Raw genomic sequence first — 27681 nt, 5'->3', positions numbered from 1 at the left:
ACAACTTGCTGCATGACTTAATCCAGGATCAGGCTTATTCAGCTTCTGGGAACCTGACCAAATCAATACTATACAAAACTGGGTCATTCCTTGGAAGATACAGGCAAATCCCTACAATGCTGTTCCTACAGTTTAGTGTAAGGATGGTCCAGTCAAGAATGAACAGTTGGATAGAAAATCTAACATTTTTATGGAGGGGGACGATTGTGGGAACGTTCTCTAAGCACCTGGCTTGAAGTAAAAGTAGGTCTAAAACAGGAAGAAAAGGTTTGTTGGTCAAAAACTGACCTACAAACCTTAAAGAAATGTTACAAAGATTCACAGTTAAAATCTAATCTATTCTAATCTAATTGAGGCCTTGAAACAAAACACATCAATGTGTAGGCACTGTATGGTTTATTTAGGGTGCAACTCTTCACAAATGCACAATAATGCAATAAAAACTGGTCTATTAACATCTAGCTTGTTTCAAACGCAGACCTCAAACTAAAGAAGGAGAGTTTCTTCTGCCATAAACTGATCTTGGACTCATCACTTTGGATTTTACCAAGAGATCCATGATTTATGATGGGATTTATCCAGGATCAGGCTTACTCTGTTTCTGGGAAGCAACCCAAATCGATACCATACAAAATGAGTCACTCATGGGAATGAACATGCACATTTTTTACAACACTCTATTGTTCAGTGAGGTGTTTACAGATCCTCAAATTTCAAACTGAATCCACTATCCTACTGTATATCGGTGCCTTAATTTGACACATTTTTAAGGGGTGTAAAGTATTCACTGTGAAGTCTTACAGTAGTGTGTTTGTTTCGTGTTGTATATTTATACTTGCTTGTCAATGCTCATATGTGGTGTTAATTATTACTGGTGTTTAGGTTGTACTGGGAGGGAGTTTGGATGTGTTGGAGAGAGATGGATGTGTTTATATTAAGCTAACTGCTTAAATGTGTCTCAGACCACCTGCTGATTAAAAGGGTTTCAGCGATCAGATTTGTATCAGTTTTAAATGTGTTTTAAGAGTATTTTTATTGTATGTGCGTCAGTCTTTTCCAAATAAAATCCTGATACTCAAAACACATTAAGTGACCAGGTGTAAACAGAGTGTTAGACCACCTCCTGAAGTAGTTTGAGCGATTAGATCGGAATCAGTTTTAAATTCATTTTCTTGTGTGTATTTACACTTGATTTGTATTGTATGTGGTTCGGCCTTATCTGGATATAATCCTGATTCTCACAACCTATTAACCCATTAAGTGATCAGTTGTAAAATTATTTAGTTGATCAGATCTGAATTAGTTTTAAATGAGTCTTTTTGAGTGTGTTTACACTTGCATTTTTATTGTATGCGGTTTGGCCTTTTTTTAAGACATAATCCTGATATTCAAAACCTATTAACCCATTAAGTGACTAGGTGTGAACAGAGTCTTAGACCACGTCCTGAAGTGGATTGAGCGATCAGATCTGAATCAGTTTTAAATGTGTCTTGAGTGTGTTTACACAATGTTTTTTGACTGTATGTGGTTTGGCTGGATATAATCCTGATACTCAAAACCTATTAACTCATTAACTAACCTGGTGTAAAATTATTTGATTGATCAGATTTGAATCTATTTTAAATTCATATTGTGTCTGTTTACACTAGTACTTATATACAGTCCTGATACTCAAAACATATAACATGAAGTGTGAACAGGGTCAAAGAGATTTACAATTTACATGCCTATTTTATCCAGGATAAAACTGTTTTTTTTTCTAGGATATTTTTAGGCAGCTCAATTGTATTTAGCATAATAAGGACACGAAAAAAACACACAAATAAAAACACGCCTAATTCATATTTATCCAGCGTTTCCAGGGAAGTCTTTTCCTCCAGCCAGGGCCATCTTGTATTGCTAGCAGGCAGCCTCCGGACAGCCCGCGCTCAGGCAGGACCGGGCCTAGGCCCAGGGACGCTCTAATTAAACATGACACGCGAGCGAAACCCACCCAATATAGAGGCCATCCGGCCCCTGAAACATTTAACACCCCCACAGACGGAACAGGAGCAGCCCGCCCCGAACACTCTCTCTTAAAACACAAATCGATACGAGTGCACTGCACACTCTAATTCCCCACACTGAATTAGGAATGAAGCCAGGAAAGAGGGGAGGACGAGGGGAAGAGAGGTGAAGGCAGAAAAACGAAGCACAGCACAGCGCTGGCCTCATTCGCTCACTCAGGAAGTGTGGAGCAGAGAGTGGGCATTAGGAGGAGCATCAGAGAGCGCTAGAACCAGGAGGCTTTAATACAACCTGCAGATCACCAGGCCCGCCGCGCTCCTGCTGGCGGAAGAGCCGGGTCACCGAGGGCCTCCGTGCGGTTTCAGGAGGGGGTGACACGGGTGGGGAGGAAGTGGGTACAGAATTTCACAGGAAATGCTGAAACAGATGTTGATCTGCAGATCTACCAGCTCTCAGTCGGAGCTCATTTTTTTTATAAATTAATAAAACTAATATTTTTGACTAGTAGTTCAGAAAGTTGTGTGCTTGTTGTGTAGACAGTTAAACAATATTAAAGAATCAAGGAATATTATTGCCACATTTTAATAAAACAGAAGAAAAAAAACTGTTGTAAAAGTAACACTAATAGCTTTGTAATACTATATAACTATAAACTATAAAGCAACACTACAAGTAATCCTGAAATAACACACCTAACTAGGGGTGTGCCATATCGTATCATACACAATAATAATCGCTAAAAAATTTAAATAACGTGAACGATATTAATATCACATCAGGGTACTGCTTTTTTGCTATTTTTAGCAAAAAATAAATAAATAAATAAATAAAAATATCACACTGTTCTCATTTCCTATTATATATCTACTAGAAACTTAGATTATATATCTGTCCAGCATCATTTATTTTATTTTAATACTGGATATATGGAGATATTTGGAGTGGATTATTAGTATGAGTATTTTAATATATCTCAGTTAGGCATGTGCCATATCATATTGTATGCATTAATAAAATTAACATATATATATATTTTTTTTTTTATTTTGTTGCAGTTGTGTAGTTTGTCATATCGCCAAGACTATCGTTATCGCGAAAATACCATTACATTTCGGGATATTATTTTAGAGCCATATTATTTTAGAGCCATATCGCTCACCCCTTTTCTGCACTTTATTTTTGGTATTTGTCATTTTTTACTGATCTTTTTATTCTGAAATGTTTTTTTCTTTTTTTGTAAAATCGCCAACAATATCGTTCTCCCAAAAAAAGCCGTAACTATTGCAATATTATTTTAGGGTCATATCGCCCACCCCTAGAGTTCTCAGAGAGAATAGGGAAGCTGAGAATCGCTTCCGTTAAGAACAGTTTTTGGCCCATAGCTTCCAATTCCCAGGCATTTTAGATTCCTTCACTTCACCCCCCCCCCCCCCCCACCTCCCTCAAACCTCTTCCAGATGTGGCAGCAGCAGCAGCTGCACAGAAGCAGGATAACTTCATGCGCAGCCACTCCGTGTCGTTCGCTATTCTCTTCGACAATAACACACCAAAACAACTCCGCAAAAACTCGCGCCAAAGACAACCAGGCCCGACTTCGCCTCGTTTACGAGCGAGCCAACTTCACATCAGCAGCCACGAAAACGTCAGCCCCCGCCACGCCGACATAACAGAGCGAACACTGACGGCAAAACAATAAACTGCATCGTCTCGGCCAAGAAAAAACTCATTTTAACAGCGAAAAAAAAACGACCCCTTCACCTGTAACAGCTGACTCAACTTACACACCTATTAGAAAAAGAGGAAACGTTCCGGGCAAAGCGGGAGGAAAAAAAAGGAAAGAGCATGGGAAAATTGACCTCCGCGGCTCCCAAGTGCTCGACTAAGTGTTTTCCACAAAGACTCTGAACGGAGCTGAACGTCTAGCCGTGGCTCAGAGCCAGGTAATTGGGCCAATGTTCCTCAACTGAGTGTGAACCACCTGGGGTGGTCATAATAAAAAAGCCAAAATAAAGCACAGCTTAATAAAGGAGAACTCCCATGTGAAATAGATTTGTGTTATAATGAAACATGATAACGAGTACAAACTTTTGTTGAATATCCCACATTCATTCACCCCAAGCATTTTCTAAAATACAGTGTTTTTAGCCAATGCTCCCAACAGGCTTAAATGCTACTTATAGTGGCATAACTTTACCCATGCAAAGAATTCATCATTACCATTAAAGCAGCACTAGGTAGGATTTCCTTGATTTTTGATCTTTTTAAAGAAGTAGAATATATTTTGGTAGAGCACCCTAACATTTAAAACGAGACACTGAGAGCTTTAAAAGTGCACATAAAGTTTATTAAAAACACTGATTCAATCAGTTTAATAATTTTTTAATCAGCAATACAAAGCCAAACTGCTGAATATGAACAGAAAACACTACATACAGAAGAGAAAAATGTACGTTTGTCCTTGTTTTCAAGGAAAACGCAATAAAACTATTATGAAAATTAAATATTTAGCCTTAGTTTTGCTAGCGCTAGTAGTGCTATTGTATTCACATATGTAAATCAGCACAGCTATTCCAGTCACATGCGAGTCAAAAATTTACACATAAAAAAGGTTATTAAATAAAACTTAAAATGTTAATAACACTTAAAACGAGACACTGAGAGCTTTAAAAGTGCACATATAGTTTATTAAAAACACTGTTTTTAACAAAGTTAACTCAGCTGGCATTATTATCTTAGTGTATCAGCTGGAAAACAGTCAGTCAGTTTGAAATTAAGTTTAGAGGACACTGGACACTTTATTTCAGGTCATTTATGTGAGTGTTAAAAAAAATCAACATGACCCTGAAATGCATTTTAAAAAATTAAACTGTCTTTTTAGGCATTTCATTATTTGCCATTTTCTGCTAAATAATTCTGGTTGCTAAATATTTAATGCATCCCTAATAATATAATTACTTACTAGTGCATCTCAAAGTTACTTTATTTCAGTGATTCAGTTCAAAATGTGAAACTTGTTTATTATATAGATGTATTATACACAGAGTGATCTATTTAAATTTGCTATTATTTTTTCTTACAGCCAATGAAAACCCAACAATCAGTGTCTCAGAAGATTTGATTATATTATATAAGACCAATTGGTACTTTTGGCAGTGTGGGCAGTGTGACGAGTCCTGCCGGAGAATGAAATCCCCATCTCCATATAATGCACTAGCATATATTATTTTACTATCTTATATTTCTGGTTAAATGGAATGTTTAGCAACTTAGAAAGCATCAGAAAAATCAGTCAGGTCTCAAAGCAGCACAGCAGCACATTCCACCACCCTCTTGAACCCTGCGTGTTCTGGGATTGTGCGGAATAACTCTGCCTGCTTACACACACAGTATTCTCTATCAGCCAAAAAACAATAACCACGACTCCGCAGCTTCGCAGGTTAAATCCCCAAAACTTATTAAGCCTCGCTCCGACTCCCGGAATAATAACCTCGGCGAGGGAACGGGAGACACACACTTACACACACACACACGTACACGCACGCACACACACACACTGTCCGTGTGGAAGTGTTCTCAGCCATGGTCCAGCGAGGCGGACCAGGCTAAAAGCCTTCGTGGCTGGAAAGCTGTGAGTCAGCACAGGAGGAGAGGGAGCGGAGGGGGCTGAGGGGTCAGATGGCTGTCTGGACTCCTGGACCAACTTGAGTTTCTGCATCGGAGACTTTTCTATATTTAGGTATAGAAGCATCCAGGGGTGGGGGTGGGGGGGGGGGGAGTCCGAGACAAGGCAGCCGGTTTATTCATCAAGCTGCCGAGCAGCCGGTTTATTCATCAAGCTGCCGAGCCACTCAAACCCCTACAAACCCCCCACCCAGCCCCCTTCCTCCCTCCCTCCCTCGTCCATACATTAACAGTGAGATGACTCAGCCTCAGGTGTTTGGCTGCCGCAGCGAGGGCCGGGAGGAGGAGGAGGAGGGTGGAGAGGGTGAGGGTGGTGGTGGTGGTGGTGGTGCGTATAGCAGGGCAGGGGAGGAGAAGGAGGGTGGGTTGGATGAACAGAAGGAGGAGGAAATACAGCACATAGGGGACGGAGCACATGGCCAGCACACTCCAAATGTCTGCCATGGCTGCAGGGACAGATCCACTCAGAGGATCCAATGAGTCAATGGAATATCTATGCATCATTTCAAGGAGGCTCAAGGGATGCATCATACTAAATAAACCCGGCAATAAATAGAACTAAAGTGGATGTTAAACATGCTGACTGTGTCTCAAGCTCAGAGCCTGGTCGTCCTGTAAAAAAAAAAAAAAAAAAAAAAAAAAAAGGGAGGACAATGTGCATTAACTGTAGAAACATTCCGATACGATAGTTTAGGGTAGGGCTGCATGATATTGGATAAATACATTTATTTCTTTCATTTATTTTTGTCCCCATTTTCTCCCAATTTAGCTAGGAGGGTGAAGACTACGGCTGCAACGATTAGTCGATATAATCGACAAAGTCGATTATTTAAATATGTCGACTATAAATTTCATTGTCGACTAATCGTTAAATTGTAACAGTACTGCATTATACAATATGCTGGGGACAAATGCTCAATGGTAGATGGGTAAATGGCTCACTCACACAGTGTACACTTAACTTAACAAGTTTGTGTCTCCAAAAGTGCCCAAACACAACATATTACATATTTAAATCACTAAATATCAGTACTTTCCATGTTTAAACAACGTTTAGATATTTACAGTAGCATCACAGCGCACTCGGAGAAAAGTGCAGCGACTCGGTTCCGATAAATCAGCTCACAGACGCCTTGTGCTGATCGACATCACCCTTTGAAGTGCCATCTACCCACCCAGAAAGAGAGCAAGGCTAGTTGTGCTCTCTCAGGGCTCCAGCAGCTGATGACAACCTGCATGACCAGGATTCTAACAAAAGTAACATACTTTTACCTGCAATATACAGTATACACTCATTTTACTCAGCTTACAATGCTAACGATAAGGGCATAGAGAAAAATTCGATCAATGAAATGTGGAGCTAATTGAATTACTAAAATTGCACTGCTGATGTTAATGTATGACTAAAATAGCCCTGCTGAGGTGAATCTATAACTAAAAAACAATACTGATGTGGATCTATAAGTACAGTTGCACTGCTAAGGTTAATGTACAACTAAAATAAGACTGCTGAGGTGAATCTATGAATACAGTTGCGCAACAGAGTTAAATCCATGACTAAAATAATACTACCGAGGTGAATCTATAAATACACTGCTAAGGTTAATATACAACTAAAATAACACTGCTGATGTGAATCTATGACCGCAGTTGCAGAACTGAGGTAAATGCATGACTAAAATAACACTGCTTAGTAGAATCTATGACTACAGTTGTACTGCTGAGGTGAACGTATGACAAAAATAACACTGCTGAGGTGAATCTAAAACTACAGTTGCACTGCTGAGGTAAATGCATGACTAAAAGAACACTATTAAGGTAAATGTGTGACTAGAGTTAAACTGCTGAAGCAAATGTATAGAATATTAAATGTGTTGTACTTTGTTGGTTTGTTTGTTGAGGTATAAAAAAAAAAGAGTTTTGCCCAAAATCGTTTATTTCAGTGCAGCATTAATAAATATACAACTTCTTGCTAATCTAAACCACAGACTACTAGCATGTTGCTAGGGTGGCACTGGACAGGAGTGCAGAACTTGCCTGTTACGTCTGAGAGAGAGAGAAAAAAGATAGATGAAGTGACTGGCAGTGTCTGTGTCAGTGTAACAGAGCTCTGCGTCTGTTCCTTCACTAGGAGATACAGTATCTCAAGCGTTCGAACTGCACCTTGGCTGCCCCGTCGCTGTGCACAAGAGTACGGGGGTTATATTTATGAGCTGGGGTTTTAGCAGTCTGCTGATATTTTTACTCTCTCTGTTGCTACACAGTAAGCCGGGGCTGATGGGGTTGAGTCATGCGTCTCCGGTTCTGCCCAGGGACTTGGTAGCAGGCCCCTGAATTACGGACCAGAGGGACTTTCAACTTCTGTTTCCCCAACCAGGCCATGTTTTACTTCACACTTTCTTTGGCCAGTTGTTTTAAAGGGTCTATATATTTCAGTTTTGGCTATGGGTTTCAATTCAGCAGGGCATTTCTTATTTAAAAAAATACCTCAAAAGTAATAAATAAGTCACAAACAGTATTTACCTCAGCAATGCAATTTTAGTCATGAATTTACCTCAGCAGTGCAATTTCAATAAATGTATTTCAAAATCGTTTTTTATTCATTTGCCCTTCAGCCTTCAATTAACCGCAAAACTGATAATGTATTACAGAATTTACCTTAGCAGTGCTATTTAAGTTTCCTGTGTTGCTTTAGCCTTAAATTTATCATAAAAATATTAATTTAGTAAATAATTTACCTTAGCAGTGCTATTCAAGTTCCCTGTGTTATTTTATCCTTAAACGTACCGAAAAACTGTTAATTTAGTCAAGAATTTACCTCAGCAGTGCTATTCTAGTTCCCTGTGTTACTTTAGAATTAAATTTACCAGAAAAATGTTAATTTAGTCAAGAATTTACCTCAGCAGTGCTATTCTAGTTTCCTCTGTTATTTTAGCCTTATTTATTTGGAAAACTGTTAATGTAGCCAAGAATTTACCTCAACAGTGCAATTCTAGTTCCCTGTGTTACTTCAGCCTTAAATTTACCAGAAAAATGTTAATTTAGTAATGAATTTACCTCAGCAGTGCCATTCAAGTTCCATATGTGTGAAATTTACACCAAGAAAGGTAGCCTCTAGGCGCCACTCTCTAGGTATACAAGCTAACGCCAAAGCTAAATTAAGAAGATACCATACAATACTTTAAGATGGCATACGGTTTAAGTCGTGGATATTGTTAAAAAGATATGGTGGTGGTGTTTTATCATTCAACATCCTGACCTCAGTAGAAAGTTTTCCCTGAACAGTAAGGTCAGTCACTCCTGAACAAAAGCAGGATATACACTTGTTTTAGAAAATTTGAATTAAGAAGAATGAATAAGCAAGTGTCCCAATACTTTTTTCCCCAATATAGTGCATAACCACAAACTGGCTAAAACTGGTGAAACAGCACTCATGGTGGCGGGTGTAAGAGTGGAAACTGCCTTAAAAATCCAATAGTATGGTTTCAAAGCTTTCCCCAAACTATCTCCATCTTCAAAGAACGCCACAGGATCAGGAAACGATTAGTCAAACATCCTGTTAGCCTGGCTTTCAACCCTTCAGAACTTCACAGAAAACTGTACCGAGTTTAGAGACACGGCCTGGCACTCTTCTTCCTCGAACTGTTCCACTTCGCCGATTCTGAAGTTGAACTGGCAGTTCTTTCTAATGTTTACACTAATAATACAGTACCAGTACATGGGGCGCCATATAAACCAGGCTGCTCACTGGCCTAAACCACCCACTCCCCCTCCCCAACATTCCACACTACCTGTCCAAACGTTTGTGGACACCCCCTTCTAATGATTGCATTCAGCAACTTTGCTGTAACATGAGCTTATCTAGTAGAAAACCTTATATCCTGGACAGCAGAGACAGGGTCTATAACTAATTGAAAAAGTAAAAGATTTTTTTTTCTTCTAATGGCCATCGAATAGCACAGCAACTCATAGTATGTTTGTGATGTTCAGACAGGCAAATCCAATCTGATCACTGTTGCAAATAACAGTGTGACCAGTAGGGCTGCAACTAATGATTATTTTGGTAGTCGACTAATCTGATTATTCTTTTTTTTTCCGATTAGTCGATTAGTCAACGATTATTTCTGCCATGTTCTCCATCTCTAAAAACAATAGAAAAAGCTGGATATGAGACTTTAAACATATTTAAATGTCTAGATGTTGTTTTTAACGTGTAAAGTATTGATATATACAGTGATTAAAGAAGTAATCGGTTATGTTTGGGCACTGTTGGAGGCACAGACTATGTTGAGTGTAAACTCTGTAAGTGGACCATTTACTCATCTCCCATTTAACTTCTGTCCCCAGCACTTTGTGTAATGCAGTACTGTTACAAACTAATGATTAGTTGACAATAAAATTTGTAGTCGACAAATTTAATTAATCGACATTGTTGATTATATAACGACTAATCGTTGCAGCCCTAGTGACAAGTCATCTCAATATTCTGCCTGCAGTCTGAACGTAACCCAGTAGCATCTTGAGGTCCTCAGAAACAGCACTGAACCTTACAGCAGTAATGAATATGACAAAGGAGGCATTCTTCATCAAATTTGGGCTACCAGAGCCGATCAGGATCCATAGGATAAAGCCACAGAGGGAGCTTCACGTCAGCGTGGCATCAGCCGCTCAACCGGAGCGTGCAAACGGGTGTCGCAGGATTACTTCAATGGGGACTTAGCTCAAATGGAGCCAGCTGCCAAATGCTCTTTCGCAGTGATCCACAGCAGATAAATCTGGTGACATTTTCACATGGAAACTTTGTGTTCTTTGCAAATATCTCAAGTTATTGCAAAAACGCTAAACGGGGAAAGAAAATACCCCATAAATCCCGCAAATCAAGCCCATCTGTGCACAATCAATGGCTCGCAGGATTATAAAGCATTTAAGCACGGCTCATAAACCTCGGCCTTTTGGAAGCTGGAACAGACAATCCCTGATGGAAGTGTCTGAGTATTTGTCTCAGTGTACAAATCCCATTCTAAATCCTACAACGGAATGCTGTTTAGAGTTAGCCTCGTAAACTCTACCTTATTACTGGAGACGGCAGAAGATTTCCACGTCCTACGTGCAAACGCCAAACGAGTGCATGGTGCACCGCTTTAGCAGAGAGGAGACATACACTAATTGTGAACACTCTTATAAAAGTAAAGGTGATACAAAGTAATTGGAATCAGACAATTTTGAACCGACAGTTTTTAGTTGTCTTCACACTAAAGCTCCACAGTGCAGTTTTTAGCAGGTGCCAAAAAGTACAGGACTGTACTGCATTTCCTCTTGATAGATAGTCAATACCCAGAACATTACAGAAGCACTGCATGATGATGCACTACTAAGCAACGCATGCAAAGGTTAATACTGCAAGTCATCCAACCCAACCCTCGATCAGTATCGGCTTAATGACATCCTGCCTTTGCAGCACCGTTGGTTGGTGCTTCACCCACTTCATACCAGGAACATCCAAGATGTTCTGACTTCTGAAGCAGTCGCAAAAAACTGGCAAGACTGTTCACCTGCTGTCTAATATACTGTACACAAACAACCCTTGAACAGGTGCCACAAGCACAAGATCATCAATATTATGTCAGATGGGTTTCTATAAATTATATACTCTTATTTGATTGGCTGCCCTGATAGAGCTGAAACACTCCTCACACATGTAACTTAATGTAATAAGAATGGGTGGGGCTAAAGTGCTGTAAGCTATATTAAATAGGTCAATGTACGTACAACACAATGAATTTGAAACAGGTTGCTTCCACAAATTAGGTTTTATACTGAATGCGGATTTAAAACGTACACCAATGTATACAGCTTTGTAAAAACAAAATAAGAGTCCACTTAAAAATTATGAGTTTCATTGATTTATACCAAACTGAAACCCTCTGGAATATAATCAAGGGGAAGAAGGATGATCACAAGCCATCAAACCAAGCTGAACTGCTTGGAAATTTGCACCAGGAGTAAAGGCATAAAGTTGTCCAAAAGCAGTGTGTAAGACTGGTGGAGGAGAACATGCCAAGATGCATGAAAACTATGATTAAAAACAAGGAGTCATTCCATCGAATATTGATTTCTGTACTCTTAAAACTTTATGAATATTAACTTGTTTGTCGTTGCATTATTTGAGTTCTTAAAAGCTCTGCCTCTTTTTAATTATGTCAGCAAATATATGCTTACAATGACAATATTTTTATTTGGAATTTGGGAGAAATGCTGTCTGTAATTTATAGATAAAAACAACAATGTTAATTTTACTCAAACATATACCTATAAATAGTAAAAATCAAACTGATTCAGAAACTGAAGGGGTCTCTTTATTTTTTTCCATAGCTGTATATATATGTATTGATACGACAAGAATTATATAAAATATAATTCATCAGTATGTAGTACAACATAGTTATACGTAATAATATAAGCAATAAAACAGCAAAACAGCAGCTCCAGTCTTCTAAAGCTGAAGAGAGCAGGACATTATTTGCAGCTCCATCAAAGTGCAGTGGAGTGCAGAGCCGCGGGAGCCCACGGGCCGAGGCTGGGCTCAGATGAAGGGAGCCGAAATGAAGTTGCCACATCTGAGAGAGCCCAGTCTCAGTACAGAGGAGCCCCCTCGACCTCCGGTGACGTACTGAATGCGGATTTAAAACGTACACCAATGTATACAGCTTTGTAAAAACAAAATAAGAGTCCACTTAAAAATTATGAGTTTCATTGATTTATACCAAACTGAAACCCTCTAGAATATAATCAAGAGGAAGATGGATGATCACAAGCCATCAAATCAAGCTGAACTGCTTGAATATTTGCACCAGGAGTGGCATAAAGTTATCTTACAAAAGCAGTGTGTAAGACTGGTGGAGGAGAACATGCCAAGATGCATGAAAACTGTGATTAAAAAACCGGGTTGTTCCGCCAAATATTGATTTCTAAATATGAACTTTTATGTTATTTCAGCCATTTCACATTTTCTGCAAATAAATGCTCTAAACGACAATATTGTTACTCCGTAGTTTCTAGAACAAAACCACAATATTCATTTTACTCAAACATATACCTAGAAATAGCAAAATCAGGGAAATTGATTCAGAAACTTTTTTTTCCAGAGCTGTATGGTGTATCCGTCTTAAATAACTTCAGCAAAAATACATTAATGTGCTTTAAAAAGGAATTTTTAGGTTAACAAGACATTTGCAATTATGCAAATTAGCTGGGAATACAGACAAATTAGTGCTGCCCTGATTGGCTGCCCTCCTTATAACAACTTTAGCACATACAGAGTAATATATTGATTGTTGCGACACAACAAAAAACAAAAATTGAAGAATGGCTGTTCTATAGAAGTCCTTTAATATCAATAGTGATTAAATTCACCATACTGTACATATACCCGTCTCCCTGTATTCCTCACGGCCTTGTGTTTATCTTCTGTACCAGCCTTTCAGCCACCAGCTGGAAATTTCCATCTAAAATGATTGTCATCACTATTCCGGCACGTCGCTGCAGTGCTGGCTTTGAGAAACGTACAGTACTCACGCATGACAGCTTTAAATTGCACAACACCTGATCGTATCGACGCAGTGCACACTCAGGGGTGAAAGAGGGCATCAGTTGTGCAATGCGTGCTTTACTTCTCCATGTTGGTCATATTACAGGATTAATACATGTAATGAGAACATGTATATTTAGCATAGTTTTTGGCAAAGGTATTGGGTATTGGGACACCAATACCAGTATTTAAAAAAGATGTATCCTACTTTTGTTGGAGTAACTGTCTCTACTGTCCAAGCAAAGCTCTCTTTCTTATAGATTTTGGAGCAGCACTGCTGTGAGGATTCGACTGACCTTAAGTGAGGTCACGATGTTGGGTGATCACTGCCAAACCTCATGCCCAATTCTACAACTCATCCCAAAAGTATTAGGTGAAGCAGGCATTAGGCATAGTGTCAATAGGTTCATCATCTGGTTTCTCCATCTCAATCAGAGCGTCCAATTTTACTAGGAATACTATAATTCTATACAAGGACTAGACAAGCTACATGTGCGTTTACACATTCAGACAGGTGCAAAAATATTAATATGTTAAAATATTGTGATTTTTTTTTTTATCAATAGATACAATACAATACTAATCTCATTGTTCGGATGAGATCTATGAGTTTTCCAAAAATATTATTTTATAATAATATAAATATTTCTAAATATATCTTGCTTACAGAATCGCTATATATTGTGATATATTGAACCGATACCAATACACAAGTAGCTTAAAACAAAATTGCATTTATTCCAAGGGTTGTTCACAAACTTTTGGACATATACAGCTCTCTAAAACAAAATAAGAGACCATGTAAAAATGATGAGTTTCTTTGATTTTACCAAATTGAAAACCTCTAGAATATAATCAAGAGGAAGATGGATGATCACAAGCCATCAAACCAAGCTGAACTGCTTGATTTTTGCACCAGGAGTGGCATAAAGTTATCTTACAAAAGCAGTGTGTAAGACTGGTGGAGGAGAACATGCCAACTGTGATTAAAAACCAGTGTTATCCCACCAAATATTGATTTCTGTACTCTTAAAACTTTATGAATAGTAACTTGTTTTCTTTGCACTGAAAGCTCTGCATCTTTTTTGTTATTTCAGCCATTTCTCATTTTCTGCAAATAAATGCTCTAAATGACAATATTTTTATTTGGAATTTGGGAGAATTTGTTTTCCATAGTTTGTAGAATAAAAACAATGTTCATTTTACTCAAACATAAACCTATAAATAGCAAAATCAGAGAAACTGATTTACAAACTGAAGTGGTCTCTTAATTTTCTCCAGAACTGTATAGTGTATCAGTCTTAAATGTCTAAAATGTTAGTAGTTTTTCGTATAAATCCACAAAGAACTGTTATAAAAGAGGCCTAAAGAAAGAATAGAACAAAACCCTGTATAATAAAATTTGAAAAATTTAGGATATTGTTCCTTTAAAATTATACAGTATCAGTACAAATAAGCTACTCCCACAGCTCCACTCACGAGAGCGTTCAGGAAACGTCATGTAAATCAGGTTGCGAGAGTTCCTCGACGAAGACGCAGCAGCGAGCACTGCCATCTGTTTTAAAGATCGATAGTGAAGTAGGCTGCCTTTCGATATGAGAGGTAACAAGACTGTAAGGCGACCTGACAAGACTGAGTACTCGAGATTGTGGTTTAAGATTCTGTTCAAATGGCAATTCTCCAAGAACCATTCTGTGGGAGGCAGAGTAAATAAGTTGTCATCAATAATAGACAGCGAGTGTTCAGCTCCGGCTGGTTCCTATCCTCCAGACATACTCAGCGGCCTCCGCGGGCGCGCATTCACTGTCTTGACTAATAGCTTTTGATAGGCCTTTGCAATAATTACCGTGGGGCCCTTATCGCAAACTTATGCGATGCATATTTCATGTCATGGCTGCGCGTTGGCAGTCAATCTCTAAAAGCATGATTGGAAGCAAATTTGCCCCAGTTACAAATAAAAAAAATGGAATGGAGTAGGGGTATAAAAGCCAATCACACTACCAAATTCTTTTAACTACTTTAAATTGAAGAGGACAGCCAGGAAAGATCAGCCAGCTTCAGCCCTGATTTCACCAGATCACAACTACTGTACAGATCTTCAGACACACAGAGATATACGAGAGGAAAAGAGAACACTCTAAAACTACTTGATGGGAAAAGTGAGCCAATCATCATGTTCGATTAAAGCTAACGTCTTTTCTTCACATGCCAAACCAGCCAATAAACACAGACTGCAGTATGGAGTACAGCTCTGGAAACAAAATTAAGACTACTTCAGTTTCTGAACCAGTTTCTCTGATTTTGTTTTTTATAAGTATATGTTTGATTAAAATGAACATTGATGTTTCTTCTATAAATTCCGAACAACATTTCTCTCAAATTCCAAATAAAAATAGTCATTTAGAGCATTTATTTGCAGAAAATGAGAAATGGTGATGCAGATGCATAACTTTTACAATATAACCTCATATAATGCAGAGAAAGCTAGTTCATATTCATTAAGATATAAGAGTTCAGAAATCAATATTTGGTGGAATAACTCTGTTTTTTAATCACAGTTTTCATGCATCTTGGCATGTTCTCCTCCACCAGTCTTACACACTGCTTTTGAATAACTTTATGCCACTCCTGGTGCAAAAATTCAAGCAGTTCAGTTTTCAATTTGGTTAAATAAAAAAACTCATCATTTTTAAGTTGTCTCTTTTTTTCAGAGCTGTATATACACACATGCAACCGCATGTTGTTGTGATGTCACAAAAACTAAAGTTGCACACCGGCCATATATTGAAACCAAGAAGAAAAAATAAGACCTGCTGTTGTGAGGTATATAAAGTATATATGGTGTCATATAGAGTATAAAACTCTCCATATATGGAAACTACACCTTAAAAACTAAACAAAAACAAAAGTAACAAACAGAATACACTGTTTTGCTGATCTAAAAAGTAATATTAAACAATCCATATGCATAAATTTGCAGCAAAATGTTTATTTTTTGCATAAGTCAGTCTTGAAGACACTGTATTTACATTTTTGGTATAAAAAGACTAAAGGTTATGCAGAAATTAGCCATGATTGTTTTTGATACATAAACACAATCATTATAAGGCTGATACATGGTAAAGATCAAGTTAAACAAACTTAAAAGTATTAAGTTAAAAAATGCACAATAATTTTATTTTTGGAGATGACAGTCTGCTTCATATAATCACTCAAATTGAAGACAATGTTTCCGTGACACAAAACAGCTTGCTTTATTAAAGATTGAGAAGTTGAAACAGACAAAAAAGCATGGACTTACAAAGAGGTAAACTGCCAGTGATAATTAACACATCACATACTGTTCAGCGCCAGGTCCAGTTAAACAGGTCTTATTAAATTCTATATTTACATTCAGTCAATCAGCATTTTTAAGTAATCGCAATCTCAAAACCACCCACAGATTTAATGGCATTTGCCATCAACTAAATCTAGAAGAGTATGGTGATTACAGATTACATTCCACCATAGTGCAAATCAGAGACCATGCTTGTTTGGATATTCCAACATTTTAAAACAAGAAAACAGGCACCATCTAACTCTAATATAGTCCTTCAGCACTCAACAGCATCAGTCTGTCTGTCAGAAACAGCTAAGTAAAACAACATACAAATCACTTGGACAAATACTCATACAGAAAAGTTTAACAAATCGAAAAGAGACAAAGAGCTACGCTGAAGAGAAAACATCTCTAATCACTGTTTATTAAGCTCTCGCTTTAAAGTTTACACTCAATGTAGATTTAAGCGATATGGGGTAGAAACGTGGCACACAGACGTCACAAGACCTGAAGCTCAATTCAAGGGCATGCCACCAGCCAGCGGTTGAGAGAAAGAACAAAAAAATGACTGCTCTTGTAAAATGTCCTTTTATATATTTAACTCTAATAAACTATTTTATATAACATTTAGCAGAATTAAATTCCATCTCATCACTTCACTATTAAGACAATAATATAAAGTACCAGTCAAAAGTTTGGACACATCTCTTTATTTAACGCGATAAATTTTTATATAAGTGTTAAAGATGTTATAAATTGAATACTGAAGACATTAAATCTATACAGGAACATGTGGAGTTTCTAAACAAAAAGTGTTAAACAAGCCAGCATATGTTTTATACTTTAGATTCTTTTAAGTAGCCACATTTATCTTTGAGGACAGATCTGAACACTCTTGGTATTTTAATCTCAGTCTTCATGACGTACAGTCATCTGGATCAGTTTTCTCAGTGATCAGCAGGAGTTCCTAGAGGTGCTGAACAGTAGTTGCTGCTTTTCTCTCATGCTGTGATGTATTTAACATTAATATACAATATAGTCAAAACATTGACTATGTCCAGATGTTTGATTGGTACTGTATATAGATTATTTAGACATAATCAAATATACAACATTTATCGCAATATTTTAACACAGAAAAAATAACCAGTAGCAGCAGATTTACATAATGTTACTCTTTTATACTTAATACAGTGTTGAACTCCATTCAAATAAACAGTATTAATTATTTTAACTATGCTTTGTAATACAATTAAATGAAAGCTGGTCAGAGTTCTTTAAACACAGACGCTATTAAAGCGTATCAATAAATTCATCATAAAAAATATCAGCATATTTAGTGTTGGTTAAAAAGGTCAGAATAGTCTGCAAGCCAACCAATAAACAATACAAAATTGTCCACAGTCTACTGCCGTGTTCATATACAATAAATTAACAGTTTTACTGTTTTAAAAATGTATAAAGAACATTACAGACGTTATAAAGAACATTACTTAAGTAACCGTGTATTACATCATTTAGGATTTTATGCCCTATCCAGTTAACTAACTGGGTGAATAGTTAGCAAGCTTAGCATGTTTTCAGTGGGCGCTAATACAAAACACACAACACACTTTTAGCTAACTTAAGCGCCTACAACTCAATCTCCTTTATCTAAACTCAAAACTAATTTAGCTAGCTTCTAAACCACAGTATATAGATAAAATTCAGATTAAGTTTGTTTAGCTTCATCCAATTAAAGCTAGCTCCTCACACAGAGCTAGAACTGCTGACAGCCGACAGTCAACCCTTCATTTTCTTCGTTTTAAGCATATTTGAGCGCCTACAACACAGCAAACACCCAAGTTAAGGACCTACACCTTTGACCTTAACGCTCATTTAACTAGCAAGCTATTTAACTAATGTATTATAGGTTATAAATCTATCCAAATTCAGAATAAGCTGGTTAACTTTAGCCAGTTAACCTAGATTCCCAAACACAGCTGAAACTCTAAGCAAAGCTCCTCTATGAGCTAACCAGACAAATACAGCTCCATCTCTGGAACCCAAAACGCAGTTAAATCAGCAACACAGACTAAACGCTGCAAGCATTATAAACTAAGCAAACTAAACACCATTCACATAGCTAAGTTACATAAGATCCAGTTAAGTTAACTAACCGGGTAAATAGCTGGCTAGCATGTTTCAGTGGGCGCTAATGGGCAAAAAACAACTCAGAACTCACTTAGCTAATCTAGCTAACTAGTTAGCTACTCAACCACTGTATTATAGCTAATTCTTTAGCCAAATTCAGAATAATCTGTTTAACTTCAGCCAGATAACCTAGATCCCCAAACAGAGCTGAAACACTGCTCTCTGAGCTATCCAGACATATACAGCTCAGCTCTGGAGCCCAAACAATGAACTTGAAACACTGCAAGCATTAAAAAACTAACCTAACTTCACACACATACGACCCAGCGAGGTTAACAATATAACACTAGCTAACTATCTAACTGAATAAGTAGTTTAGTAACGTTAGTATGTTTTAGTGGGTGCTAAATAATAATACAACACACATTTAGCTAACTAGCTAAGCGCCTACAACACAGCACACACCTTCTCTCTCCGTCACCTAAACTCAAAACTCACGTAGCAAGCTAACCTAGATCCTCAACTACTGTATCTAGATAAACATTAGGCGTAAGCCTGTTTAACTGGAGCCAGTTAAAGCTAACCTAGGGAGCTGAAACACTGAAGCAGCACTATGAGCTAAAAATTCACTAAGCCAAAGACAAATGCAGATCCAGCAGGAGCCAGAAGCGGCAACCCAGCCCAATAAAGCATCTAAAACACGGCAAGCATTATAAACTAACTTTAAACAAAAAACAGTCACACACAAAACAAGCTAAGCTAAGCTATGTCCACTAACTAACAGGCTAAATTGCTAGCTAGCATGTATCAGTGGGCGCTAATAATAATAATAACCGTCCTAACAGCGCCCCCAAAGTACAAACAAGCGCACCGCACTACACTTCACTGCTCCCCCCTCCCCTCCGCTCTCTCTCGGAAGAATAATTCAGCCATAACACAAATCATAAACATCCATTACAGCCGACAAAGTTAGCTAACTAACATCACGTCAGGTGAACATCTCGGTTCTCTCAGCCACAAAAATGCCCAAAGTGCCCGCTTCCCCCGACCCAGCGGCCGCGCTCTGCTGATCGATGGGAATTGAACAAAGAGGATCAATTTCCGATCAGCGCAGAGCGAGAGAGAGAGCGCCGCTTTAATCGATGCGAGGAGGAGAGGTCGCCGAAAGCCGGGGATCCCTCCTCCTCCCCCCCGAAAACAGAGCCGAAAGCCCGGCAGAACAGAGCGGAGCGAGCGCCGCGACCCAAGCGCCGCGGAGCGCCCGGCCAAAGCGAGAGGAGAAGGGCTAACCTGCAGCTGCTGCAAATCAAAGCGCTTCCAATATTGAAACATCGATCCCGCATTGGCCGCCATCTTGAGACATATTGAGACGGAGTGAGAGGCTGATAGAGAGAGAGAGAGACCGAGAGAGAGGGAGAGAGAGAGAAAGAGAGAGAGAGAGAGAGGGGTTGGAGTTTGGTCGGGAGGGAAGGAAGCGGAGAAAACACGGAGCGGAGTTATTGACCGCCGCCTTCGCTTATTGAACAGCGGCGCGGAATGGAGTTATTGAACGCCGGGCTGCTTATACTGTATCGAAGAGGAGTTTATTGAACGCGGGCCGGCGATCAGTTTAACGGGTAAAATGCGGAATGGACTTTTTACTCGTTCGGAAAGACGGAGCGCAGGTAAATCGTGTTTATGAGCTGGTTAACGCAGCTAGAGTATTTTGTTATTTTTTATTTTAAGCTGGAGAGAGAGGTTTCGATACACTATTGATCGAATATGGCTTTAGTTTATGTTTGCTTATTGTGTAACGCGACTGGACCCGGTCTGTATACAGTGTAATCTTATGGAAGCCCATTCTCTCCGTGTAAAATAATAATAATAAAAAAGCACGTATTTTAGCTTTCATTGTCAAGTGAGTTTGCTTAGTCATTGTTTTGGGATACTATCAATTCACGTTTATTTTTCTTCCCTTTGTTTAAGTTCTATAACTTCTCTATGAAATGAACATTTTTTGGAATTATTTTTTTTATTTGTATGTAAACAGTAAACAAGAGCTCATGCTGTATTACTCAAAAACAATCAAACAAACAAAAAAGCACATTGATTAAGGCTTATGTAGCCTTTTTCAAAATCAGTTTACAGACAAATGGTTCAAAATAATGAAAAAATATTTTTTGAAGCTGATTTTCTGCTGATTTATGTTTTAATTACAATGATTTTTTTTGTTGTTTCTGTTTATACCTCATTCTTATATTGCGAATACTACCAAACATTTAAACGACTACAGTGTTGGGTGTATAGGTTATAGCTATAGCGTGTCAATCTATTACAATCTATTATTATTATTATATTATTATTCTGCACTCGTTTTGTTCGTTTTTTTAAATATATATATTGTAAATATTTCTAAATCGTCTATTTATTGCTTTGTGGTGTGCTCGCGTTGTATTTAATTATTTATCACAGTGTCTATTATTTAAAAAAAATATTTAAAGATTTATAGATTTTTTGATCACATAGATTGATCTTAATGCTGCCCGCCAAAACGAGCCAATGTCGCCCCCACAGGTGGAAGGAAGAACTGCAGGCACATGTATTCAATCTCCTGCACATATAAATAAAAGTTCATATTGTGAAAAATTAAAAATTATAATTAAAGTATATGTGTTGTAATGATGATTTGTTAACATAAAATAAATGTTTCTGTTGTAAAAGTAAACTTTTTTTTATTTATAATGTTTTTATTCGAAATGTATGTACAGTATATGCATGCATATTGAGCCATGATTCATAACCTATATTTCAAAGTGTAATTCCACAGAATTTCTGCATAATCAATGTGTAGAAATATAAACACATAGTCTCACAGAGTAATTTGTGTGAAATGCTTGGTTCAGAAGAAATTTGCCAGCACAGAATTGGTGGTGGTAATGGGAACCAGATGTCTCAAGCATTTATTGTCTTTAAAAGCGACATCACAGAAAGCTATTACTCTACATGGTTCACAAACATCCGACCTCAGACATTGTTTTACGTTAGTGTTGAGAGGTTAGACTAGGGTTTTACCATATTTCAATCCACTTAAGCTGGAGAGAAAAGTACATGTGGGGGTTGTATAGCTAAGTAGTCCCAAAAAAAGACATGTTGTAGACATGGCCACCCCTGGTTTGTAGTTCCTATTACCAATAACTGATTATATCATAAAATGACTGTACTGGAATTCTATCACATCATCTTAATTTAAGAAACTTATTGTGATATACATTTTATCCCTATTGTAAAATATTTATATATATACACTATATGTGCACATGTTTGTGGACACAGCTTGTCTAGTCACTCTAGAGAAGTACTGCCAATAGAATAGAATTCTCTCCTGGAATTGATAAACCATCCAATACTTTTGGGATGATATATATATATATAATACGTATTGTCTCTGTCCAATAAAAGACAAGTATCTCCATTTCTGTTTTCTTACTTTTTTGTTTACTACACAATTTAAAAATACTTTTTGAACGTACAATTTGAAAATGTCTCTTACACTGTGTCAGAATTTCTTGATGAATGAACCAATAGAAATTCTTCTAAATTACCTGAAATAAGCTCTTTTTGACATTGACGTCCTCTAAAAGGATTTATCTCTCTCCTTTAAAGTTGCTGTTTTTGAGAAACATGTTTTTTATTGGACAGCGACGTAATATTTACACCAGCAAGGTAGATGTTTCCAATAAAGAGGCCAGTGAAGTTTATAAGCAGCTGTCAGCTGTGGCTGCTGTAAATGCACTAGTATTGCAGGTTGTTCAGTTTTTAAGGGCCAATTTTGAATTTACAGCGTTTTCACAAATGCTGCACTCAGAGCTAAATATGGGACTCACATATCCATCAAGTCACACAGCCCACAGGGGCCCATCATCGTAAGACTTTTACACACACGGAGTCCTTTAAATCTCCCCATTTAACTTCAAATGGAGCACTGTTCACATTTGTAGGCATATTGTCAACTGGTGCTTATTACATTTTCCAGTTGATTCAGTGGAAACACTCTGGCTCTGTTTAATTCTAACTAATGGGTGCGGGCGGGGGACTTTCGCGGCCAATGCTTTTTACGACACAAAATTAGATTGAGCTCTTTTTGGAGATTTTTGTTGTGTTCTAATAGCCAGTATTTATGCTTTATGGCGTCAACAGCGAAGCGTGATGTATAAATAAACCAGTGATGAAGGCATAACTTGTGTTTTTTTTTCTTGCACTTCATGCCCTATTTCTGGCCGTCCCCCCATTGTTAGTTAATGAGCCAGATACTCTGCAGACATGCACGACTCACAAATGCATCAAACCGGCTTGTCCAAAGCTCCTGGGAGAGTCAGTTTGGCTTCGCTGAACACGCTCGGGCCTTGTGAGGCCTGAAAAGCCCAGAAAGCACATTCATTATTTCAATAGTGCATCTTATCTCCTAAGATTTCCACTTGTGTAAGTGTGCTCTTGAAATCTCGTGCAAGGAAATGAGAGCAGTGACAGCCCTTCACCCCCCAAAGCCCAGGCCTTTAAAGAGAAATTTCACAGATTTTTCAGAATTTCTGCATAATTCATTCAGCAAAATGTGAACAAAGTCGCACAGAGTGGTTTGTGTGAAAAGCTCCATTCAAGAGAAACTTACCATATCAGAATAGCTCACAGTGGTGGGTGATGGGACCAGACATCTGAAGTGTTGTAAATGTGAATTTTTTGTAACTTTGCATGAACATGTTGATTAAAAAATGCCTGCCATTGGTATAAACATGCTGTTTTGGTCTGTTAAATACAATTATACATCCAGGAAACTCCATCTATGTTTTTTTTACAGAGAAAATTAGAAATGGCTGAAATAACAAAAAAGATGCAGAACTTTCAGACCTCAAATAATGCATGAAGTTGTAAGAGTTCAGAAATCAGTATTTGGTGGAATAACCCTGGTTTTTAATCACAGTTTTCATGCACCTTGGCATGTTCTCCTTCACCAGTCTTACACACTGCTTTTGCAAAAATTCAAGCAGTTCTGCTTGGTTTGATGGCTTGTGATCATCCATCTTCTTTTTGATTATATTCCAGAGGTTTACATTTTGGTAAAATCAAAGAAACGTATTTTAAAGTGGTCTCTTATTTTTTTTTCCAAATCTGTATAAATAGTTTAAATATATAGCAACAGTTTTTCAAGACGGAGATTAAACCTACTCTTGTGAAACAGAAGTATTAAAAAGTATGTTCAAATTAGGTAAAGAATACTAAAGGTGCATTTTCTATTTAATTTACTTAATGAACATACACATTAAATAAACTTTTAAATACAGTTTTTTATAAATACACACTGATGAAACAGGAAACACCTGGGGGCAGGTAACGAGGGGGCGGAGCTACAAATGTCCACAGGTGAAAATACTTAAGGTGGAGACACAGAAGAAACACACAGGACCAAATGGGGGATGGGGGATAATAACACAGGCACGTAGGAGGAAAGCTAAACAAACACAACAGGGAACAGGGCAAGGATATTACATATATTTAGATTTTTCTTGTTTTAACTCACAACCATAATGCATGCTAAGGACAATATATACAAGAGAGTGAGTAATAACCTACTTATTGATTTAATTACTGTTATTAAGAGTCTGCCTGTTCTCCTGCACTGTTTCTGTGGAAGGGAGGACCTTTGAATAATACCAGAAAAACAAGTATAAGCCAAAAGCCTGCCAGCATTATCTCCACAGACACGCTTCCATTTGCATGTTGTCCTGATCTTAACAGCGAGCTGTGTGCGAATGTGTGTGTGTGTGTCCTCGTGTCAGAACAGCTTGATCTTTAGCGACAACGTCATCAAGCCAGTGATGGGATGGACGTGTGAAGCTACTGGGTGGCCTCGCTCTGCTGATGGAGAAGATACACACCTACACGAACACAGACCTACGTACATACACATCACTACACAAAACTACAGGATCAATCTGTACTACAATCTAATGCTACAATTTATACAATTTTTAACAATAAAGACATAAACGCTTAAAGTAGATCACTCTGCAAAAGATCTATTGGCAAAAACTAGAAAAAAATATGCCAATTAAGACAAATATATGTATATCAAGCAAAAAAAATCTGCCAATTGGGTAAGCAAAATTTTCTTAGTAAGATTTTTTACAAAAAGCAATGGCAAAGTCTCAAAATGAGTGAAGTAACACCTAAATCAAGCAAAAGTCACTGTTTTTGGACACACGAATCAGAATAACTTGATTGCTGCTTGGTTGGTTGTGCTTATTTTGAGTTCAAATGACTTAAAATAAGGTACAAATTCTAAGTAAGAAGGATTAAGGTAATTATCCCTAAAATAAGCAAAAATAATCGCTTGCAATACTTAGTAAGACAAAAAGCCTTAACAAAGAAGAAAATAAGATTTATTGCCTTAAATTTAGAAAGTTTCACTTGCAAAAATTTTGTTTTTTGCAGTGCATTTTGAACTGAATTACTAAAATGAAGTATCTTTTCATTGATATTCAATTTTTTTGAGATGCACTAGTATATTATCAAAAGAAATGAAGTTGAGCAGACAATACATGAAATATATATTGGGTTTGTACTGTGTGCAATCAAATAAAATGTTTTCTTTGTGAACAGAAACGGCAATTCTTTTCTTCTCTTCTATATGGGAACTTTTTCTATTTTACCTTGAATATCAGGCGTCCATGAGCTGAGCACTAGTACTGATATCGAGCCCTATAGGCACAACATTGGCTGAGCTCAGGATGCAGTCAAGCACTCCAAACTACTTTTTACTGATTTCTTACTCTCTCTATCTCTCTCTCTCTCTCTCTCACCCACACACACTCCTCCATCTGAAAAGACTGGAGCGTCCTCCACAGCGGTGGAGAATGAAAGCATGCCCTGTGAGAACGGAGAACGGAGGAATAAAAGAAGCAGATCTATCTTGTCTGACCGGGTTGTTGACATTTACAGCAGGCTGCTGGTGACGAGCAGGCCGTCTCGCTCTCCAGGCAGACACACAACACCCCCACCGCCGCCGCCTTATCCATTCCATAAATCTGCAGCCCTTTGATCTTTCCTCCAGAACTCGGAGCTCCCCCTCATTCCATACTGGAGATAAACGCTGATTCAACTTCTTCTTATAGAAAATTGAACAGAAGCACACAGTATCTTGTGGACATAATGTTTAAACTGGACTAAAACTGCTCCGAGCATCATGACATTTTACTGATACTGAACTCTATGTTTTCCAAAAGTTTCTCAACTACTTAAAGCTGCACTGATTGCTAACACAGATGAACAGTACAGGAACTGTTTGGCCTAATGCCTAAACCAGGCGGTGGAGGACTAAAAGATTATGACCAGTAGTGCTCCATCCAGTACTTTTGGATAGGAAGTATTGGGAAATTGAAGATGCCCTTTCTCTTGTCTTCCCCAGACAGAAGAGACAGCTACTCCAACAAAATCAGGATTTGTTCTTTTCAGTACTCCTGATTTCGTAAGAGAGACCATGATTAGGCCGGTGTCACAATAGTGTAAATGTAATATATGGCATTTTATTCAAGTTGCTGAATGGCTAAATGGGTTAAAAATCTTGAAAAGTTTTAGAAACTAAAAATTCATTTTTAAGTAACAAGAACTTGTTTTATCTAAGTTTTACTTGCCTTATTTTTTGAGTTATGTTTAAGAACAATTTGAACTAAATTTAAACTTAAAACTTTTAACTTTTGACATGTGTTATATGACTTTAGTTGTTTTGCACAATAAGTCAACTAGAAATTTTACGTTGAGTTGAATTCAATAGATTTGTATTGTATGGATTACGTATAATAACTAACTCTCAGTAATCCTCTCCACTCTCTTCTCTCACATACACACACACACATATACACACAAACAAACACAGATGCTTCTGAGAAGTTAACATTAATGTTTTTGAACATAGTTTTGAATCTGTGTTTAAAGTTAAACAAATATACATCTGAACAAATATTAAAAATCCACACACAACAGATATTACATTGTATTTATTTTTCTTTCCTATTTCAACTAAAATAGCCATAAAAAATTAGATTTAGAAAAAAAATGCTATATAGTGGGACCAGTATAGTATACAGCAAACACAGCCTATAACATCAAGGGCAAGTAGTTAATCACAATATATGATCAAAACGTTTTCGTAAGGAATCCTGGGGAAATACATACACACTAATGGTGAGTGTCAGAGAGTGTATGCAAATAGATTGTGCAAGAAGCTGACAATAGCTACAACAGACTAAACTCAGCCCATTTGATTGTTCATTTCTAACAGACTTCATTTATTTGAGTTCAAATGAATTGTTTATTCTATAATGTGTATACAAATTGATATACTGTCCTGTGATGCTGTGAGGATGTTCAGTATACGTCACTCAGGGTCTTTGTTAGTTTAAATAAAGGACAGACTGTGGTCAGGAAATTTACACACATTTTAAAGGGTCTATGGCCCATATCTTCCCTTGTAAAAAAAGTTGTGTATTTAAATATACTAATAGTGTACTTGAACTATATGCGCAATATTAGTATAAGTGTACTGTATCTACTTATTCTTACATTTTTACACTTACTTAACCTGTATTTCAGTCTACTTTGAAAAAGTATACTTTATTTGGCTGTGCTGATTTTATACTGGTGATGTACTTAGTAAAAATATATGCTTAGTATTATTTTATGAAACTGTGACTTTTTATGATAAAACTGTACTTTTACTAAATGAGTCTAAAAGAGTAGATATTTCTGCAAAAAAAACTTCAGTCAAATTTGCTCCTAAAAAATAATTTTGTGTTGACAAATTAAAACTGTGATAATGAACTTTTATGTGTTAAATTTATACCTAAAAAGTTCTCATCTCATCTCATCTCATCTCATCTCATCTCATCTCATCTCATCTCATCTCATCTCATCTCATCTCATT

The 27681-nt window shown here is 37.5% G+C and overlaps 2 protein-coding genes across 4 annotated transcripts in view; both read right to left on the bottom strand.

Annotated features, from left to right (window-relative positions):
- cux1b (cut-like homeobox 1b) overlaps nt 1–20243 on the bottom strand; it is a 228767-nt gene extending 208524 nt beyond the window's left edge. The window contains exon 1 of one of the 3 annotated variants that reach the window (XM_049478659.1): nt 20019–20243. In XM_049478659.1, the coding sequence (XP_049334616.1) occupies nt 20019–20081 (63 nt within the window). In that variant the 5' untranslated portion in view covers nt 20082–20243. The remainder of the gene's footprint in view (nt 1–20018) is intronic. The other 2 variants (XM_049478660.1, XM_022678800.2) reach the window with 2 other exon arrangements.
- Nucleotides 1–27681, bottom strand: part of LOC103044296 (P2Y purinoceptor 13) — a 353924-nt gene that overhangs the window by 149045 nt on the left and 177198 nt on the right. The window lies entirely within an intron of this gene.

The sequence above is a fragment of the Astyanax mexicanus genome, chromosome 4 (genome assembly GCF_023375975.1).
Source record: "Astyanax mexicanus isolate ESR-SI-001 chromosome 4, AstMex3_surface, whole genome shotgun sequence".
Taxonomy (NCBI): domain Eukaryota; kingdom Metazoa; phylum Chordata; class Actinopteri; order Characiformes; family Acestrorhamphidae; genus Astyanax; species Astyanax mexicanus.
The sequence above is the reverse complement of the archived record's forward strand: the minus strand, read 5'-3'. Positions and strand labels throughout refer to the sequence as shown.